Raw genomic sequence first — 19,377 nt, 5'->3', positions numbered from 1 at the left:
TCTCTTGTCCCCTGTGACTTACTGTCTCTAAAAACTTTTTGGATGGTCAGCTATGAGTCAGTTTTGACTTGATGGTACATAACAAAAATCCTCCTAAACGTTTTATTGTTATTGTTATATGCTGTCAAATTGACTGCAGCTCATAGGGACCCATTGTAAAACCTGCTCTATCCTGTACCAATCTTATTATCTCTGACACACCTACCGCCATTTTCCCAGTCTCTGAATCAATCCATTTCATCAAGGGTCTTCTTCTCTTGTGCTTTCCCTACACCCTCCCAAACATGATGTCCCTCTGCACGGACTGGTCCCTCCTTGCAACAAGTCCAAAGTATGTCAGACGAAGCTTCAGAATCCTTGCCTCCAAGGAGCAGCCTGGTTTCACCCTCTCCAGAATAAACCTGTTTGTTCTCTTAGCAATTCATGGTATATTCAGTACTCTTCTCCAGCACCACAGCTCAAAGCCATTAATTCTCCTTTTATAATTCCTGCTCATTGTCCAGCTTTCCAATGCACAGCAAATAATTGCAAAGACCATGGCCTATATTATGCACACCTTAGTCTCCAGACTGACATCATTGTTTTCCATACTTTGGAGAGGTCTCTATCAGCAGACTTTCCCAGTGCAATTTGTCTTTTTATTTCCTGGTTGTTGGTACCAAGAGTGTTGATTGTGGAGCCAAGCAAACTAAAGTCATTAACAATCTCAGTCTTTTCTCCATCTATAATGATGGCTACCAATCGACCCAGTGGTGAGAATCTTTGTTTCCTTGATATTGAGCTTCAGTCCATATTGAAGGCTGCAATCCTGGACCTTCTGCAGCAAGCACTTCAGGTCCTTCTACCTTTCAGCAAGCAGCTTTGTGTCATCTGCATAACACAGATTGTTAATGAGTCTACCTGCAATCCTAATGCCACACTTACCCTAATAGAGCCCAGCCTCCTGGATAATCTGATATGCATATAAATGGAAAAGATATGGGGATAGGACACATCCCTGGCACACACCCTTCCCAATTTTGAACCATGCAGTTTTTCCTTGCTCTGTGTTGACAGCTGCCTTCTGGTCCCAGTATAGGTTTAGCATAAGCACAATCAGGTGTTCTGGGATTCCCATTCTTCTCAGAGTCATCCACAGTTTGTTGTGATCCACACAGTCAAATGCCTCTGTATAGTCAATGAAACATAGATAGGAATTCCTTTGGTACTCTCTGCTTTTAACCAAAATCCATCTGACATTAGTTATAATATCCCTAATACCACAGCCTCTTCTAAACCCAGCGTGCACTTCAGGCAGTTCTCTGTAGATGTGCTGTTCTAGTCTTTGAATAATCTTCAGCAGAATCTTGCTTGCGTGTGATATTAATGATATTGTTCAATAATTTCTGCACTCTGTCAGGTCACCTTTCTTTGGAATGGGAACAAATACAGATCTCTTGCAGTCAGTTAGCGAGGTGGTTGTCCTCCAGATTTTTTGACAGAACTTGATATGCACATCCTGGGCAGTGTCTATTTGTTGAAATATGTCAATTAGTATGCCTTCAGTTCCTGGGGCTTAATTTTTTTGCCAGTTCTTTCCTAAACATTTAGAAAATAATTGTTTCATTAAGCCGCCCACTTAAAGTATTTCTGTTATAGCAGGTTGTTAATGAGATGTCCACAACCTAAGTTGTGCAGATGATACAACTTTGCTTATAGATAGATAGAAATATTTACTTCAAAAATGTCCAGAGCCTAATCCTGACATCACAGTCCTCATTTCCATAGAGACAGAACCAACTTATACTGGGTTTTCAGAGGCTGTAAATCGCACGGAAAGTGATTACTCCTATTTCTCCTGGAGAGTTATTGGTGGAGTTCAGCTGCCAGAGAGGCACGACCTTTAGGTTAGCAGCACATCTCCCTGTGGGCTGTGCCACCAGAGCTCCCTTCAGGCCCTTGTAGAGGCTGCCAGAGCCCGAATTTGATTTGCTATGGTAATTTACCCAGGGGCATTTGGTTTCATCAGGAAGTCATGTCGACAGCTTTGCAGATTTAAACCTTCTGTATCAGTTTATTCTATGGTAACTTGTTCCAGGAGTTGGGACTTGGTTGGTTAAGAATTTGATAGGTTAACGTCAAACTTCTTAAGAGGCATGTTAAGCCTTTGATATTACCCTATAGATCTTTCCACCTGTCTGCTCTTCCCAGTTCTTTATGCCCTACACTCTACTAGACCATATGCAGTTCCTCAGAAATTCATGGGTCTCATTGGTCTTCTGTACTATGCATGCATGGCTTTCTTGGAGAATCACCTCATCATTCACTCATCTGATCAGCTCTCCATCATCTCTCAAACTCGCCATCTCCTAGGAGAAGCTTCCATAAGACATCTCCATTAGATGTTCTGGCTTTGTATTTCTATATCTACCTGTGCTTACCTCTGTCCTAGCCTTCATAATTATTTGCTGCAATTATGAATTCATTTTAATACCCCTACTCCTTGTTGTTGCTATGTGCCATCGAGTCACCTGCAACTCACGGCAACCATATAAACAAAAGACCTAACACCTTTCCATAATAACTGCACTTTCTCCAAGTTCATAGAGTTCCCAGAGACATGTGGTTTAGGAAACGGATGCCACTCCTGCTTCCAAACCCATCTTACACCTGAGAGCTCCACCAAACACTGTTCCCAATGTGAAACCATTATGGTATTTGATACCCCAGTGGCACAAGGTTCAGCATCACAACAAACCTAGGTTGCTTTATACAGCCCATTAACAAAGAGTGATGTGCAAAGTTGAAGAGTGAGAGTGTATCTCCAGATATAACAGCACTAGCCTCATTTAGCAGTGGTTAAGTGTTGTCGAGTCAACTATGACTCAGAGTAAGCTTTGCACAAAAGACCTGAACTCTGGTCTATAACTAACATAATTTCTGTGTATTTAAAGAGTTTAGAGAGTTTCCAGAGGCATCTAGTTTAGGAATTGGATGACACTCCTGCTTCCCAGCATATATCAATATTGAAGCTTATCCAAACATTCTACATAATGGGTAACAATTATAGTATTTGACATGACTATGGAACAGTGTTCAGCATCACAGAAACTCCAGGTTTTTTAGTACAGCAAATAGACAAATGGTTGCTGTGTCATTTAAAGAGTATTGATTCTAATATTAATAAATTTGGCCCAAGGGCCCTACAGGATTTTAAAGCCACACCTTCTAGTAGGCCTCCACCCCTGGTCAGAGGTTAAAGGGCCACCTACCTCTGGGGGAGGAAGCAGCAACATACATCAAATACGACCCCAAAATCTTCCCTTCCACGACCACCATCCGTACGAGACCACCGAGATGCTAGCTAGCAGCCAACTCCTAGAGTGGAGGGAGACTCCAGGCCCCAGGCCCCAGGCTGGCCCACTGACCCATCACCTCATTATGGATTTTAAAGCCACATGTGTTTTTAGTTGTAAGTGCTGGTAGCAGACACTCTAGCTGTTAAGACACACTCACATGTCGGCCTTCTGACCATAAACTGTAATCTGCTTTCACAAGACAGACTTTCTCTTTAAAGCATTAAATGAATTTCCCAACTTTTAAATACACACTAAATGCCATTTGCCATCAAGTTGATTCCAACTCCCTGCAACCCCATGTGCATCAAACTAGAACGTTGCTCTAAGATTTTCAGTGGCTGATTTTTTTAGAAGCAGTCATCGGGATTGTTTTCTGAGGGTATCTCTGGGTGTTTTGAGACTTTCAGTCTTTTGGTTCACAGCTAAGCACTTAATTGTTTGTACCAACCAGAGACTCCTATAAACCACTTATATCTGTAGATTGATAGATATAGGTATGATTTTTTTTTTTTAAAATCGATGGATAGGCAGTCTCCTCTGGTATGATTAACTTCCTCAGAAAATCTGCCAAAGGGTCAGCCATCAGTCAGTACTGACTCTACGGTAAACAACAACAATATACATTAAATTTTCTTTACCATGTATTAAAGTGTTAAAGATAATAGTAAAATTCCATACTGTGCAGATTTCTGAAATCTCCATCATTTTAAAGATTATGTGATCCTTTTCTTATCTCTGCTAGTTACCTTATTTTTGGAGTTTTGGAAACGACGCCAAGCAGAACTTGAATATGAATGGGACACTGTTGAGTTACAGCAGGAAGAACAAGCCCGGCCAGAATATGAAGCAAGGTGTACTCACGTGGTGATAAATGAGATTACCCAGGTAAGTAAGATGCTATTTAGATGCACTTTAATCTGTTTATTGCCACAGTTCTCAAGCTTGGCCACACATTGAGATCAGCTGGGGCTTAATAGATACTGATACCTCGATCTCATCACTGCATTCTCTGATTTATTGGTTGTGGGTATGGTCTGATCATAGAAATTTGTTTAAAGCTCTGCTAATTCCACTGTGCAAACATGGTAAAGAACCATTGCTTAGAACCACAGTGGTCATACGATACAAATGTACAAATGGAGGAGATGAGAGTGACTCTGAGGAATATATAAGGAAGATTCTCAGATATTTATATACACCTTTTTTATGCCAAACAAACCAAACCAGTTGCTACCAAGTCAATGACACATGGCAACACTATATATGCAGAGTAGAACTGTTCCTTAGGACATTTTAAGGGAGCATTTAAAAGGAGAATGTCCAACCTTTCTTCTGAGTCACCTCTGGGTGGATTCAATCAACCTTTTGGTTAGGAGTCTGGTGTTTACCTAATTGCAGCCACATTTTATTTTTTTTAAATTTTATTTTATTTTTTTTAATAATTTTAATGAACATTTACAGAGAATTTGGATTTCCATTCATTCATTGCCGCACTTCTCTCCCCGCCCAGCCCTCTCCCCCTGCCCCCCAGTTCGCTCCTCTCTTTCAAAAGTAAAAGAAAGACTCCCTGGTACACAATCCCCCGGCACCCCTCCCACCGCCCCAAGTACATTCCACTATGCAACCTTAATTGTGGACTCTTGTGATAGCCATAATACCCTATCATACATCACTTTTAAATTATTCAGTCCCTCATCTGTTTCAGTGCAGTATACACAATTTATCCAGTTTTTCTCAGTCTTACCCCCACCCTGATATCAGTCCCATTTTACAGCAGTGGCACCATGCAGCCATATTTTTGTCATTGACTAGCTGTGCCATTGTACTACCTACCCTCTGGATTAGGATGTGTCAAAAATAATGTGGCTCTTAATCCTCCTGTGGGAAGAAAGGATGGAAGAAGAAAGGAAGTATCTATAAATTCCAGCTATGTTCAGGCATTGTGTTGGAGTTTTGTACAATTATAAAAGTAAACTTACCACTGCTACTTCTGTTGAAAAATTGAAAAATAAAACTATGTATATATCTCTGCATAAATATTTCAAAATTAGCAAAAGATGATTTTTGAATCATCTGCTTTATTGTTTCTTTCCATCAATGGAGAAAATTTAGAGCTGATTGTACTTGGAAGCATCAGCATAAGGACAGTAGGATCTGATTATGAATGGCTCTTGGGAAAAAAAATGTTTTTAGCTAGAGGTCCTGAAAATACCAAACTATAAATTTTATAGTGGAACATACATTTATAAACTGCTGGAGCTAAAAAAGGGGGCCTTGAGGGAGCAGTGTAACCTCCTCATTTTACAAATAAAGAAAATGTGGTTCAGTTTTCAATAGAAAGTGACATTTGCCTCTTATAGCAAACTCTAATAATCCCAGTTATGAATAGTTCCTACTCTTTACAAGAGAATACACTGTCAAATCATGTACCTCAAAGAATTTATCTTCACAAATGAAAGCTGACGTTTACACAGAATTAAATGTTCATAAAGTCTTTTGAGTACAGAAATACAAACAAGACCTTATAGAATTGGAAAATACTAGAGAAAATATTTGGCTTAAATTATATGTCAATTAATAAGCTAAATAGCTATTGATATATGTGTCTTGTAGGGGGTTGATCAGGAATGTAGCTTGCAGTTTGGAATTGTCAGACAATTTTTGCATTTCTTTCCTTGAGGCAAAGGTTATTGAAAGGTAATACATGATTTTGCATCATATGTATGAGAACAATCTGGAACAAGAGGTACATTCCAGAGTGGCCTGGGGAAGGGGAATGTAAGGGGGACAGGGGCAGAAAATGTACAACAATGAATAGATATGTTAGAAAAAAAATGAAAATAAAAAACCAAAAAATGGAACTGGGGAGGGATTAGAGAAGGTGGGAGAGGAAAATGTGCAGCAATAAATGAATGAAAATCAACTTTTCTGCAAGCTCATTAAATATCATTTAAAATAAAAAATTTATTAAAAAAACAAAGTAGAATAGTGTTATTGAAAGGAGTACTGCAAATGTCTTATGCATATATTTGGAAATTATTAACAAAAGGTATGATTATGAGTATGAAGTCTATATTTAAAAACTAATGTTTTTTAAAAACTCGCCTAAGACTCATTGACAGAACAGTTACAAATCCCTTCATTGGCATAATCCTTTGATTGATTAAACTTTTCGTTTGTCTGTTTAGGAGGAAGAGCGTGTTCCCTTTACTACCTGCGGAAAATGTATACGTATAGCCCTCTGTGCAAGTGCTGTCTTTTTCTGGGTGAGAATTTATCCCATTTTTTCAAATAATTAACTTTAAAAGTCAATTTTCAGGAATTGGCCTCTCCTGCCCAAAATAAGTGAGACAAAAATCTCATCTTCCTTGCTTCTAGGGAGCTTTCTGATGGTACTTCATCCAGGACAGATTTGTTTGTTCTTTTGGCAGTCCTTGGTATATTCAACATTCTTGGCCAACAACACAATTCAGAGGCATCAATTCTTTTTTCATATGCATGCAAAACAATTGAAAACACCATGACTTGTGGCAGCTGCACCATTGTTTTCTCTTTAAAGAGATCCTGGAATAGATTTGGCCACTGCAGTATGCCATTGGATTCCTTGATCATTACTAAAATAGTTTTAAAAGGCAAACCACAAACCTGCAAAGGATGTAGTCCCAGGGAGTTGTTTGCGTAGAAGTATTCCACCACCTGGAAGCAACTCTTGAGGTTTCAGAATATCCTGTGCTTTTCTTTATCTCTTTAGAATGATTCTTCCATTTTCTCCAACCTCCTTTGCTTAGAATCAGATTATTAGTTCAAGATTTTCCATTTTCTGGCAAAGAGATCAACTGGACTCTGTTAAGAATTCTAAAAAAAAAAAAGCAACAGACAAAATATCCAAGAATAGCTGTCTAAAGAAGCTATTTAAAAAATTTATAACTACTTAAAGATTTTTTAAAAGTCTTGAACAAATGATTCTGAATTAAAATATTGTATTTCTAAAATATTGGCTCTTATTAAATTAGCTTTCGATTTCTTGTTAATAAGATCATATTTACAATACAGTAATTTAATGAGGGTTGAATTGGCTCAGAAGCAGTAGCCATCTTACAAAACAGGACATCAAGGCCCGAAGTAGGTTCTGATATCAGAAATAATTCCGTATAAGAAGATGGGCATTACCATTTATTGAATAACCTTTACGTAGCCAACTGATTTATAAAGCCTGCCTTCTTATATATTAAACTATATTTGATATCTTTGAGGCAGGAAAGCTTAAAACCATACCAAGAGCCATATATTAAAATAAACTTCAGAAACAACAAATATGTAAACATATAATTTAAAAAATCTAAAAAGAAATAATGATGAATAGGATTCCTAGATATATAATGTATTTTTAAACTTACAGTGAAAAAGAGTTCAAAGGAAAATATTTAAAGGTCTCATATATCAAAGAGCTTAGTGGTAAGAAACTGTACTGCCAACACAAAGGTATACAATTCAAATCAGCCAGTTGCTCTGAAGGCAAAAGGTAGGCAATATCCTCCTGTGCATTTACTGTCTCTGAAAGCCTGCTGGATGGTTCAGCAATAAGTTGGTTCTGACTCCACGGTAAACAAAAACAACATCATATATCAAAAGTACCCTAAATATAAACAAAACACCATAAAAACATGTATGTTAAGTCTCAGTTCATTGCTGTCCAGGCAGAACCAATGCATAATTACCCTCCATTGAATAACTGAAACATTAAGTACAGGAGAAGATTGTCCATTGCTTTCCTGTGAATTTGAATTTCCAAAGAAGCACAGCATTTAGGTTAACAACACAACTCCCTACAGACTATGCCATAAAAACTATTGCTAAGAAGTAGGGCAAACAAATGGTAAAGCCTTTGATACAAGCAATATCCAGATCACCTCTCAAATAACACCAAAGATCTCAGTAGCCAGAGTAACAGAGCGTGGATAGACACTTAGGAAAGGGGGTGGGGGAGGATGTCTAACCTCAAAATATAAAGCTCTGGTGGCTTCTTGTTGTTAGGTGCCACCAGGTTGAGTACGACTCATAGCAACACTAAACACAAATCTGAACTCTGTCCTATTTTGTGCCATCCTCACAATCTCCAACACTAAAGCACATTGCTGCAGTCACTGTGTCAATCCACCTCGTTGAGGTCTTTCTCTCCTTCTCTGTCATTGACAGTTTCATTCTTTTCTCTATCTGTCATGATGTTGCCTATCAGTCCAGTGGCTAGGATTTTTGTTTTCTTGACGTTGAGGTGCAATCCATAGTGAAGGCTGCAGTCTTTGATCTTCTACAGCTAATACTTCAAGTTCTCCTTATCTTTTAGCAAATAAGTTTGTGCCTTCTGCGTAACGAAGTTTGTTGATAAATATTCCTCCAATCCTAATTCCACATTCTTCTTCATAAAGTCCAGATTCTCAAATAATTCTCAGCATACAGATTAAATAGGTATGGACAAAGGATGCAACTCTGAGGCACACCTTTCTTAGTTTTAAACCATGCAGTAACTCCTTACTCTGTTCACAGAATAGCCTCTTGGTCTAGATGTAGATTTTACACAAACACAATTGAAGTATCTGGAATTCCCATTCTTCTCAATGTTAATCGTAATTTGTTATGATCCACACAGTTATGTGTCTTTGCATAGACAATAAAGCTTTCAGCTGGGATCCATCTGGTGGCTTAGTGGTATGAAATTGCACTGCCAACCTATTTTTAGATTACATGATTCAAATCCACCAGATGCTGTATGGGAGAAAAGATGGGCAGCCACCTCCCATGTAATTTACTGCTTCCAAAAACCCACTGGAAGATTAGCTATGGATTGGTTACAACTTGATGGTACACAATAACCATTTCAGTATAATTAGGTTGTTGTGTTGTTGTTGTTATGTGCCGTCGAGTCGCTTGCAACCCATAGTGAACCTGTGTACAACAGCCCTAAACTCTGCACTGTCCTGTGCCAATCGCACTGTCTCTGACACTCCCATCCCAATTATCCCAGTCACCGAATCAGTCCACCTCATAGAGGGAGAGGGCCTTCCCTTCCTGTACTGTCCCTCCACCCTCCCAAGCATGATGTCTTTCTCCAAGGACCAGTCTCTCCTTACAACATGTCCAAAGTATGTTAGACAGAGCCTCAGAATCCTTGCCTCCAAGGAGCCACCCGGTTTAACCCTCTCCAGGATTAATCTGTTTGTTTTCCTAGCAGTCCATGGTACTCTCAATACTCTTCTCCAGCACCACAGCTCAAAGGCATCAATTCTCCTTCTGTCCTCCTTGGTCATTGTCTAACTCTCTGGTGCATAACAAGTGATAGCAAAGACCATGGCCTGTATCAGACGCACCTTACTCTCCAGAGACACACCATTGCTCTTCAGTACTTTGGAGAGGTCCCTAACAGCAGACTTTCCCATGGCAATGCACCTTTTAACTTCCTGGCTACTGGTACCAAGAGTGTTGACTGTGGATCCAAGCAAACTGAAGCTGTGAACAATCTCAATCTCTTCACCATCCATCCTGATGCTGCCAATTGGTCCAGTGGTGAGAATCTTTGTCTTCTTGACATTGAGCTTCAATCCATATTGGAGGCTACAGTCCTTGACCCTCTGCAGCAATTAGGTTACTGCACATTAACCTGAAATACAGTATTTTACTCCTCAAATTAGGAACCTTGTTTAAATGATAAGGCTCTTTGAGAATGAGGTGCTGTAACCTAGAGAGGATGAACTATTCCACCACCATCTGGAGCAGCTCTTGAAGTCATAAGATAGGGATTTCATTATTGTTGTTGGGTGCTTTTGAGGAAATTCCAATTCACAGTGACCCCATGTGACAGAATAGAATGCGCCCTTGAGTTTTCTTGGCTGTGCTGTTTACAGGAGCAGATAACCAGTTCTTTCTCCTGTGGGTCAGCTAGATGGATTTTAGAGCCATCAACCTTTCTGTTCGCAACTGAGACCTTAACTTTTGCATTGTTGTTGTGGTTAAATGCTATTGAGTACAACTCATAGCAACTCTATGAACAACAGACCTAAACCCTGTCCTATGCTGAGCCATCCTCATCGTCTCTGACACACTTGAACCCATTGCTGCACAGTGCCATTTCATCTTGTTGAGTCTTCACCTTCACTGACCCTCTGCCTTTCCAAGCATGATGTCCCTTTCAAAAGAAGAGCTTCTCCTAGCAACCTGCCCAAAATGAGAGGTTAAATTTTTTCTCTCTTTGCCTCCAAGAAGCATTCTGGCTGGACTTTTTCCAAGATAACTTGTTTGTTCTTTGGCAGTCCATGAGGTATTCAGTACTCTTCTCCAACACCACAACTCAAAGGCATCTATTATTCTTCTTTCATTAGGGCTTCTTTTCTCTCTTAGTAGGAAATTGAAGTGTGACACTGCTCCAGCATTCTTAAAAGAGTTTGGCAGCTCTTAAGATCAAGAGTTTTAAAAATATTCCTATGCTATAACCCACTAAGTTAGCTGTTAGAAACCTCTAATCAGAAAATATTTCACAATGTTGAGAAAATATGTACTCACGGACATATTTATTACATTCTCTATAATGTAGATGTTCATACAAGAAACAAGGGCTCTCTTATACCATAATATGTAGGGCCTTGCACTACTAACCAAAGACTGCAGCTCTCAGATAGATGAAGTCAACCAGTGGCTCCTCAGGCGACGGCATCCTCAAGATGGGCAGCATCCTGCCATGCAGTTTACAGCTTCGTTAACCCACTGGAGGGCAGCTATGAGTTAGTTCTGACTCGATGACAATAGGTTTGAGTTTTGGTTTTGAGTGTGTGTTGGAGTAAGAAAAGATTCAATAACCTCCGCTAATACATTTAATTCAGCCATCACTAATTTTTATACACACCACACCTAAATGTTATCAATTAAGAAGTAAGGAAAACGTTTCTTTAACACTTTGGTCTGTAACCATAACTATAATGCTTTTAGTATGCCCAAGAGTGATAGTTTAAGCATTTTTTACATGCAGTAACTCATTTGACCTTCACAACAATACTGTAAGTTACATACTAGTACTTTTCCCTTTATGTAGTAGGATGCCATCAAGTCATTATTTTAATCATATAATCACATTGACTCCGTGTGTCAGAGTAAAACTACCCCCTAGATTTTTTGTTTTGTTTTGTTTTGTTTTTTGGCTATGATCTATCTTTATAGAAGATCTTAGCCTTGTGAAACCACTGAGTGTGTTTGATCCTGTAACCTCTGAGTTAGCTTCCCGGTCCTTGGTCGTTTGCACCACAGGGATTTCCCCCTGACTTATGGCAACCCTCTATGAGTTTCTGAGGCTGTAGATCTTTATTGGAGGAGAATGTCAACCTGAATCCCTCAGAGCAGCTGGTGGTTTTGAATTGCTGCCTGACACATGATTACACTACCAAAGCTCCTTTCCCCCACTACACAGAGGAAGCAATTGAAATCCTACAAAATGAAGTCATTCACCTGCAGGAGTGTGGCTCCAGAGCCAATGCCCAATGTCCTCCCTTTACTGCCCTCCACAGGTACAGAGAGGCCCTTGGCTCTTCCTGTAAACCCATGATTTGCTTAGTCTTGAAATTCCTACTCTCTATAGCTTATCTCTTCTGACAGTCTGCACTTGTAGTCAACACCCATTATGTGCATGCTTCCAGATAGAATATGTACAAGAAAGTATATGTAAGGAAAACAATTTAAATAGCCCTCTCCAACATTGTCTAATGGCCAAACCTGTGTTCAGTTAGTATGAAGAAATTAATGTGGCCTTAAATGGACAGTGTTCAATGACCAGAGAAACCCTCCCTACCAAGGAAATGAAATTCTTCCATGTGCAAACTCTGCTTCCGTCACCCATCACTGACAATGGGGACTCAAAAATCCATTAGAAATAGAGGAAAGTTAAAAGTCTACTGAGTCAGAACTGACAATAATTCATCCTCTCTTGGGTTTCTCACACTTTATATTGCACAAGAGGAGATTGCCCGTCATTCTCCCATGGAGAGGCTGGTGGATTTGAACTGTTAGGCATGGACTTTCAGCTTACAGTGCAGTGCTCTAGGGATTATGCCATCAGAACTCACTAAAGATAGAAAAGACCATCAAAAAATAGAACAGCTTTGGGAAATGAATCTTGGGAAATGCAAGCATGGATGGCTGGCTGCCATTTTAGATTTGAATATGAAAACCATGAAGCTATTATCAGTTGAATTGGTTGGTCACAGCTGTGCAGCCCCTTAAGCGGTGCAGCCCCTTGCCAGCAAGCCTCTCTGCAGTGATTAAGACCAAAGCTGGTACCTGCTGATGCTTGAGCCTATTACAGGTTTGCCATTCGAAAGAAACCTATCCCCTTACTAGATGATAACTCAGCAAGAAACACTAATGCATAACCTAAGTAGCTCAGTACGTGTAAAAAAGATATTTTCACTATTGGTGCTACTGCAGGTGAATTTTCTTTCTACCCGAACAGGCCGACAGCTTTTCTGTTTTTGCCACCTGAAGATTCTTTCTCTTTTGATTCCAGTCTTTCCTTTTCCTTTCTCTGCATTTCCTCATGTCTGATGTCCCACTTGTCTTGTTACAGTCACATGAGGTTCACATTACTTCACACATGCATCTTGGCTTTTTACGTACCCACAAGGACAGTTTTGAGTGAAATTTTTAAAATGGTAAGGATATGATTATTGGTGAGTTTCATGGTGTTGTATTTTATTGTGCTTTCAGATCCTATTAATCATCGCTTCAGTTATTGGGATCATCGTTTACAGGCTCTCGGTGTTCATTGTGTTTTCTGCACAACTGCCCAAGCACTTTAATGGAACAGACCCGATCCAGAAGTATTTAACTCCACAGACAGCGACGTCCATCACTGCTTCCATCATCAGCTTTATCATTATCATGATTCTGAACACCATCTATGAAAAAGTGGCCATCATGATTACTAACTTTGGTAAGGACATTCTGTTATTATCACTGTGTGCCATTGTGTTGCTTCTGACGCAGCAACTCCATGTGACAAAGTAGAGCATTCCCCATAAGATTTTCTTGGTTGTAAACATTACGGAAACAGACTACTAGATTCTTCTGACGAGTGGCTAGATAGGTTCGAACTGTCAACCTTTCACTTAGCTCTCAAGTGCTTAACTACTGTGCCTCTAGGTCTCCTTAACCCTTACATCATATAATAATTATATAATATTATTTATTAATTATTTAACTTAGAGTAAATGTTAGGCTACATGCAGAATGCTAGGTCACATTTGCAAAACCATCCCTCACACATTTACAACCTCAGAGGAGGTCCTATTAAATCCCCTTTTCCAAAAGGATTTCCCCATTTGCTGCTCCCTCCACCCATTCTCTCACTTCCCCCTATTGCTTTCTTGCTTCCACAAGATAAGCCCCTCTTTGGCCACCATTAAGAAAGCTGGTTTGGTTGTAGAGATCATGTCTCTGGTGGTCCTTTCTTTATGCCTCATCTAAACCTTTAATGTTGTTGTTGTTATGTGCCGTCGAGTCCCTTGCAACTCATAGCGACCCTATGTACAAGAGTCCTAAACTCTGCTCTGTCCTGTGCCAATCGCACTGTCTCTGAATTCCCATCCTTATTACCCCAGTCACTGAATCAATCCACCTCATAGAGGGCCTTCCCCTTCTGCGCTGTCCCTCCACCCTCCCAAGCATGATGTCCCTCTCCAAGGACTGGTCTCTCCTCACAACATGTCCAAAGTATGTTAGAGCCTCAGAATCCTTGCCTCCAGGGAGCCGCCTGGTTTAACCCTTTCCAGGATAAATCTGTTTGTTTTCCTAGCAGTCCATGGTATTCTCAATACTCTTTTCCAGCGTCACAGCTCAAAGGCATCAATTCTCCTTCTGTCCTCCCTAGTCATTGTCCAACTCTCTGATGCATAACAAGTGATAGCAAAGACCATGGCCTATATCAGACACATCTTAGTCTCCAGAGAGACACCATCGCTCTTCAGTACTTTGGAGAGGTCCCTAACAGCAGACTTTCCCATGGCAATACATCTTTTAATTTCCTGGCTAATGGTGCCAAGGGTGTTGATTGTGGAGCCAAGCAAACTAAAGCTATGAACAATCTCAATCTCTTCACCATCCATCCAATTGGTGCCAATTGGTCCAGTGCTGAGAATCTTTGTCTTCTTGACACTGAGCCTCAATCTATATTGGAGGCTGCAATCCTTGACCCTCTGCAGCATGTACTTCAGGTCCTCCTCAGTTTCAGTAAGCAGGATTGTGTCATCTACATAAGGCAGATTGTTGATAGATCTTCCAACAGTCCTGACACCACATTTCTCCTCATAGAGTCCAGCTTCTCGGATAATCTGTTCTGCATACAGGTTGAAAAGGTATGGAGACAGGACACAACCCTGGCATACACCCTTCCCAATTTTGAACCATGCAGTGTTTCCCTGCTCTGTTCTGACAACTGCCTCTTGGTCCAAGTATAGGTTTCACATTAGAACAATCAAGTGTTCTGGGATTCCCATTCTTTTCAGAATCAGCCACAGTTTGTTATGATCCACGCAGTCAAACACCTTTACATAGTCAATGAAACACAGATATACATTTCTCTGGTATTCCCTGCTTTTAGCTAAGATCCTTCTCACATTAGCTACAATATCCCTAGTACCACGACCCCTTCTAATCCCATCCTGGATTTCTGGCAGTTCTCTGCTTTTAATTAATATGGGGAGCTTTGATTGGCTGAGTGGTTAGGGTTATGTTGATGACTCAAAGGCAGGTGGTTCAAAACCACCAGCTGCTCCATGGAAGAAAGATGAGCAGTCTCCTCCCATGCAATTTATAGCCTCTGAAAATCTGCTGGAGGGTCAGCTATGAGTTAATTCTGACTTAAAAGCAAATAGCTAAGATAAGAATAATTATTATAATGAACTTAGAGTAATTTTCCCCTTGTAATAATCCTTGACATCAAGTCAATTCCAATCCATAGCAGCCTTGTCAGACAAAATAGAACTGTTCCATAGGGTTTTCAAGACTGTAAATCTTTACCACAACATACTTTTGGTATCATTTTCCTATGAGTTAATGGAAGGCTCAAACAAGTATCTTCTCAATTAGCAGCCTAGAACTTAAACACTGGATACATTTTTATGCTTGGTGAAAATTAAGACTGTCTTTTAAGTAATCGTGCAAGCAAAATTCTGTTGAAGATTATTCAGAAATGACTGGAACCCTACATTGACAGAGAACTACCTGAAATATAAACTGGGTCGTGGCACTAGACAAATTATCATCAATGTCAGATGAATCTTGGCAGAAAGCAAAGAGTACTAGAGGAATGTCTATCTGTGTTGCATTAACTATACAAAGGCATTTGACTGTGTGGATCACAACAATTGTGGTTAACTTCGAGAAGAATGGGAATCCCAGAGCACTTGATTGTGCTTACTTGGACCAGGAAGCAGTCTTCCAAACAGAGCAGGGAAACACTTCATGGTTCAAAATCAGAAAGGGAGTGTGTCAGTGATGCACCCTGTCTCCATATCTTTTTCATTTATATGTAAAACAGATCATTTAAGAGGCTAGGCTATGAGGATGAATGTAGCATCAGGAATAGAGGAAGACTCATCAACTACCTACTTTATGCAGATGACACACATTGCTTGTTGAAACTGAGGAGGACCTGAAGCACTTGTTGCAGAAGGTTAAGGACTGTAGTCTTCAATATGAGTTGAAGCTTAACTTCAAGAAGACAAAGATTCTCACCATTTGACCAATTTTTTTTTCTATATTTTATTAATTTTCATAAACATTTACAGAGATTTTGGGTTTCCATTCATTCATTGTTGCACTATTCTCTCTACCCTCCTCCCAGTTTGTTCTTGTCCAAATGCCACAGTGCTTGTCAAAGCCAGTTCTGATTAATCTTCTTTGTCAGTGTGTCCTTTGCCATTCCCTATCACTCCTCCCTGAGAGAGACTTCACCCTGAGTCATAAGGAAAAGGGGATGGTGTATTCTCTTAGCTACTTCCTGCTGAAAAGGGACGCTGTGGGTTTCAGGGTGAAGATCTTCTCTCACTACTCTAAAGGGCCCCTTTGGCAGTAGGAAACACATAGACTATTATGGAGATTGATTTTGGAATTTAGATGCACTCTTATTGATTGTGCTTGGCCGTACATGTTCATATCCTTGAAGATGTATCATGGGGGTGTTGCAACCTAGAAGACACAAATTTGACTAACAAGTTATAAGTACATGAGTCCAAAAATTACCATCTCACATACTTTGGACATGTATCCAGGAGGGACCGATCTTAGAGAAGGATATCATGCTTCAAAGGGTGAAGGGACAGTGCAGGAGAGAAAGACCCAGATGAATTGGACTGATACAATAATTAGAGCCATGGGCATAGGTGTGTCAAAGTAAGTGAGACTGGCTCAGGACAGACAGGCTTCAGAGCTGATAAATAAAGGATTACTATGAGTCACAGGTGACTCGATGGCTCATAACTACTCTGGTATGTTACAATTCATAGAAATTTCTAAATATAACTGTATTTTCTCTAGCCTGTATAGGAAATGAATTATATACAGCCTTGCATTAGCAAAAGGGACAAAACAAAGACAATCATTATAATGTCTAAGCTCTCTGTAAACAGATCAGTGCTGAATAATATTTTCAATTACATTAGATCATGTACCCTATTGTTGAAAGTAAATAGTCTCTTTATTACAAATAAGTGGAATAGGGTCACCGTGCTAGTGGCAGATATACTTCTCTGTTGCCAAAAGGCCAAGCAATCACATTGTTGCGTGTCTCCCCCCATGCTGTTCATATTAATATAGCTCTGTTCTCATCAGTTCTGGCTTTTGTAATAAGTGTTTCCTCTCTCTGGCTTGTTTCCCAGACAGCTATATAGTGGTTTAAGTTAAGTGCTTCCCATACTTGGCCTAAGTCTTTCCCTGAATGATCAACTCACTGATCTAGAAATGATCAAACCAATTCAGATTCTAAACTCGGAGGATTACCTGTCTTCTCCAAATGACTCTAGCAAGGCAGCTTTCTTTTCTATTTGTATTATTTTATTTTCTTTAACAGACATAACCTTATTTCAGTTCAGGAAAACAAAATATCATTTGGCAGGCTGCTCAAAAATAGCTTTCTAACAACCTGGACCTGAGGGAAGATAGTTCTTACTCAGTTGATCACATTGTATTTGCAAATTTTAAACAACAGTGAACAGTTGAATATTTTTGCCATGTGGGAAATTCATGAGAGAGAGGGAAGAAAAAAAATTCCTCATAACAATGTGCAGACTTAGAATTAACACAGTGGCTATATTAAGGAATTGAAAATAACTTAAATGGAAACAGTGTGAATTGTATTTTTTTTTTAACATGTTAACTCATGTATCAGTCCTTTGATTAGGGTCCCAAAGCTGTTCACAGTTTTTAAATCTTTGCTTTGTTTTAACTGCAGAACTCCCAAGGACCCAGACTGATTATGAAAACAGCCTAACCATGAAGATGTTCTTATTCCAGTTTGTCAACTACTACTCGTCGTGTTTCTACATTGCGTTCTTTAAGGGCAAATTTGTGGGTTATCCGGGAGACCCAGTCTATTGGCTGGGGAAGTACAGAAATGAAGAGGTGCGAATGCAGAATTTATTCTCTTGATAATTTAAGCTACTTCATGAATAGTTTCTTTGCTAACTGCTTTCTAGCCCGAGCAGATCAAATATTATCAGAAAACTATACAATTAATGTATTTGTTATAAGGTCGATCCATCTGAAATTTAAATCGGATTTTCTTTTTAAAATTCTAGTGTGATCCAGGTGGCTGTCTCCTTGAACTGACAACTCAGCTGATAATAATCATGGGTGGTAAAGCAATCTGGAATAACATACAAGAAGTGTTACTCCCGTGAGTACCAACTTGTGTAACCTTGGGAGAACAGGCGTAGGGTCAAAACATCCCACATGTCCAAAGTGTTTGCCGGGGTATTCGTGGGGCTAAAAACACAACTCAAAACTAGATGCATAAGTATAATTACTAAAGGATTCCACACAAGATGGTTCAACCAAAATGATAAACATAGTCAGTGTTTAAAGACTACTCTTAAAAATCCAACAAAACTCTTCTGTATACTTAAATCTCTGTTTAGTAAGGGGGGGGGGGGGGAACAGCTTTCCAACAGATTGACCCTGACTCATGGTCATCCCATGTATGTCAGAGTAGACCCTCATTCATTGTTTTCAATGATTGATTTCAATGGACGTGGACAAGTCCTGACCCTTCTTCTGAGGCACAGCTGTGTGGACTCAGACCCCCAACTTTCCACCTAGTAGATGAAGGTACGAGCCATTTGCACTTCCCACAACTCTCAGCTGCTATACATTTCACATCCATTAAGCTGACATTGGTGACCATGAACCAATTGCCACAAGTTCTCACCAGCTGTTTTCTCCTTTTGCATTATGCATCTAAAAACCAGTCGTAGACGTTTGATGAGCTCCTAGTATTTGGCACTTACTAAGGGTAAGCTTTGATGGGATAGTCTGGAGAGTTGTGCTGCTACCCCAAACCAGCAGCTCTGCTTGAGAAAAATGGGCAATACTCTCCCTGCAAGTTAGAGCCTCTTGAAAACTTGCTGGCACGCCAGCTGTGAATTTGTTCCAATTCAATGGGAACGAGTGACCCATGTTACATCACCAATAAGCAGCTACTATGGGATTTTGATTTAGAACTGCATGACGCCATACCCATGTACTGTCAAGGCGTGGTATGCCCCATGTTTTCAGAGAGGAGTATCTAAAATAAGGAGTTGCATCAAGTCAGAACCAACTCAATGGCACCTAATAACAACAAAAATGTTGTAATTCAAATTAATTCAATATTTTGCAAAATAATTTGTTGTCAGGATTCATATTATCTAAGAAATATTACACTATTAAGTTATTTGTAACTATGTCACATTATTTTATGATTAAGATTGAACATTAAAAACAAGGAGTTCTAAAGGTGGGAGTGTAA

General features: G+C 39.7%; 1 protein-coding gene across 1 annotated transcript in view; it reads left to right on the top strand.

Annotated features, from left to right (window-relative positions):
- Positions 1 to 19,377, top strand: part of ANO6 (anoctamin 6) — a 158,765-nt gene that overhangs the window by 105,531 nt on the left and 33,857 nt on the right. The window contains exons 10-14 of the mRNA XM_006888231.1: positions 4,081 to 4,223; positions 6,527 to 6,604; positions 13,083 to 13,308; positions 17,824 to 17,993; positions 18,170 to 18,267. Coding sequence (XP_006888293.1) covers positions 4,081 to 4,223; positions 6,527 to 6,604; positions 13,083 to 13,308; positions 17,824 to 17,993; positions 18,170 to 18,267 — 715 coding nt within the window. The remainder of the gene's footprint in view (positions 1 to 4,080; positions 4,224 to 6,526; positions 6,605 to 13,082; positions 13,309 to 17,823; positions 17,994 to 18,169; positions 18,268 to 19,377) is intronic.

Source organism: Elephantulus edwardii, unplaced genomic scaffold (assembly GCF_000299155.1).
Source record: "Elephantulus edwardii isolate Elephantulus edwardi_28Jun2011 unplaced genomic scaffold, EleEdw1.0 scaffold00065, whole genome shotgun sequence".
In the NCBI taxonomy this organism is placed as follows: Eukaryota; Metazoa; Chordata; class Mammalia; order Macroscelidea; family Macroscelididae; genus Elephantulus; species Elephantulus edwardii.
Note: the sequence above shows the minus strand (reverse complement) of the source record. Positions and strands in the feature narration are given on the sequence as shown.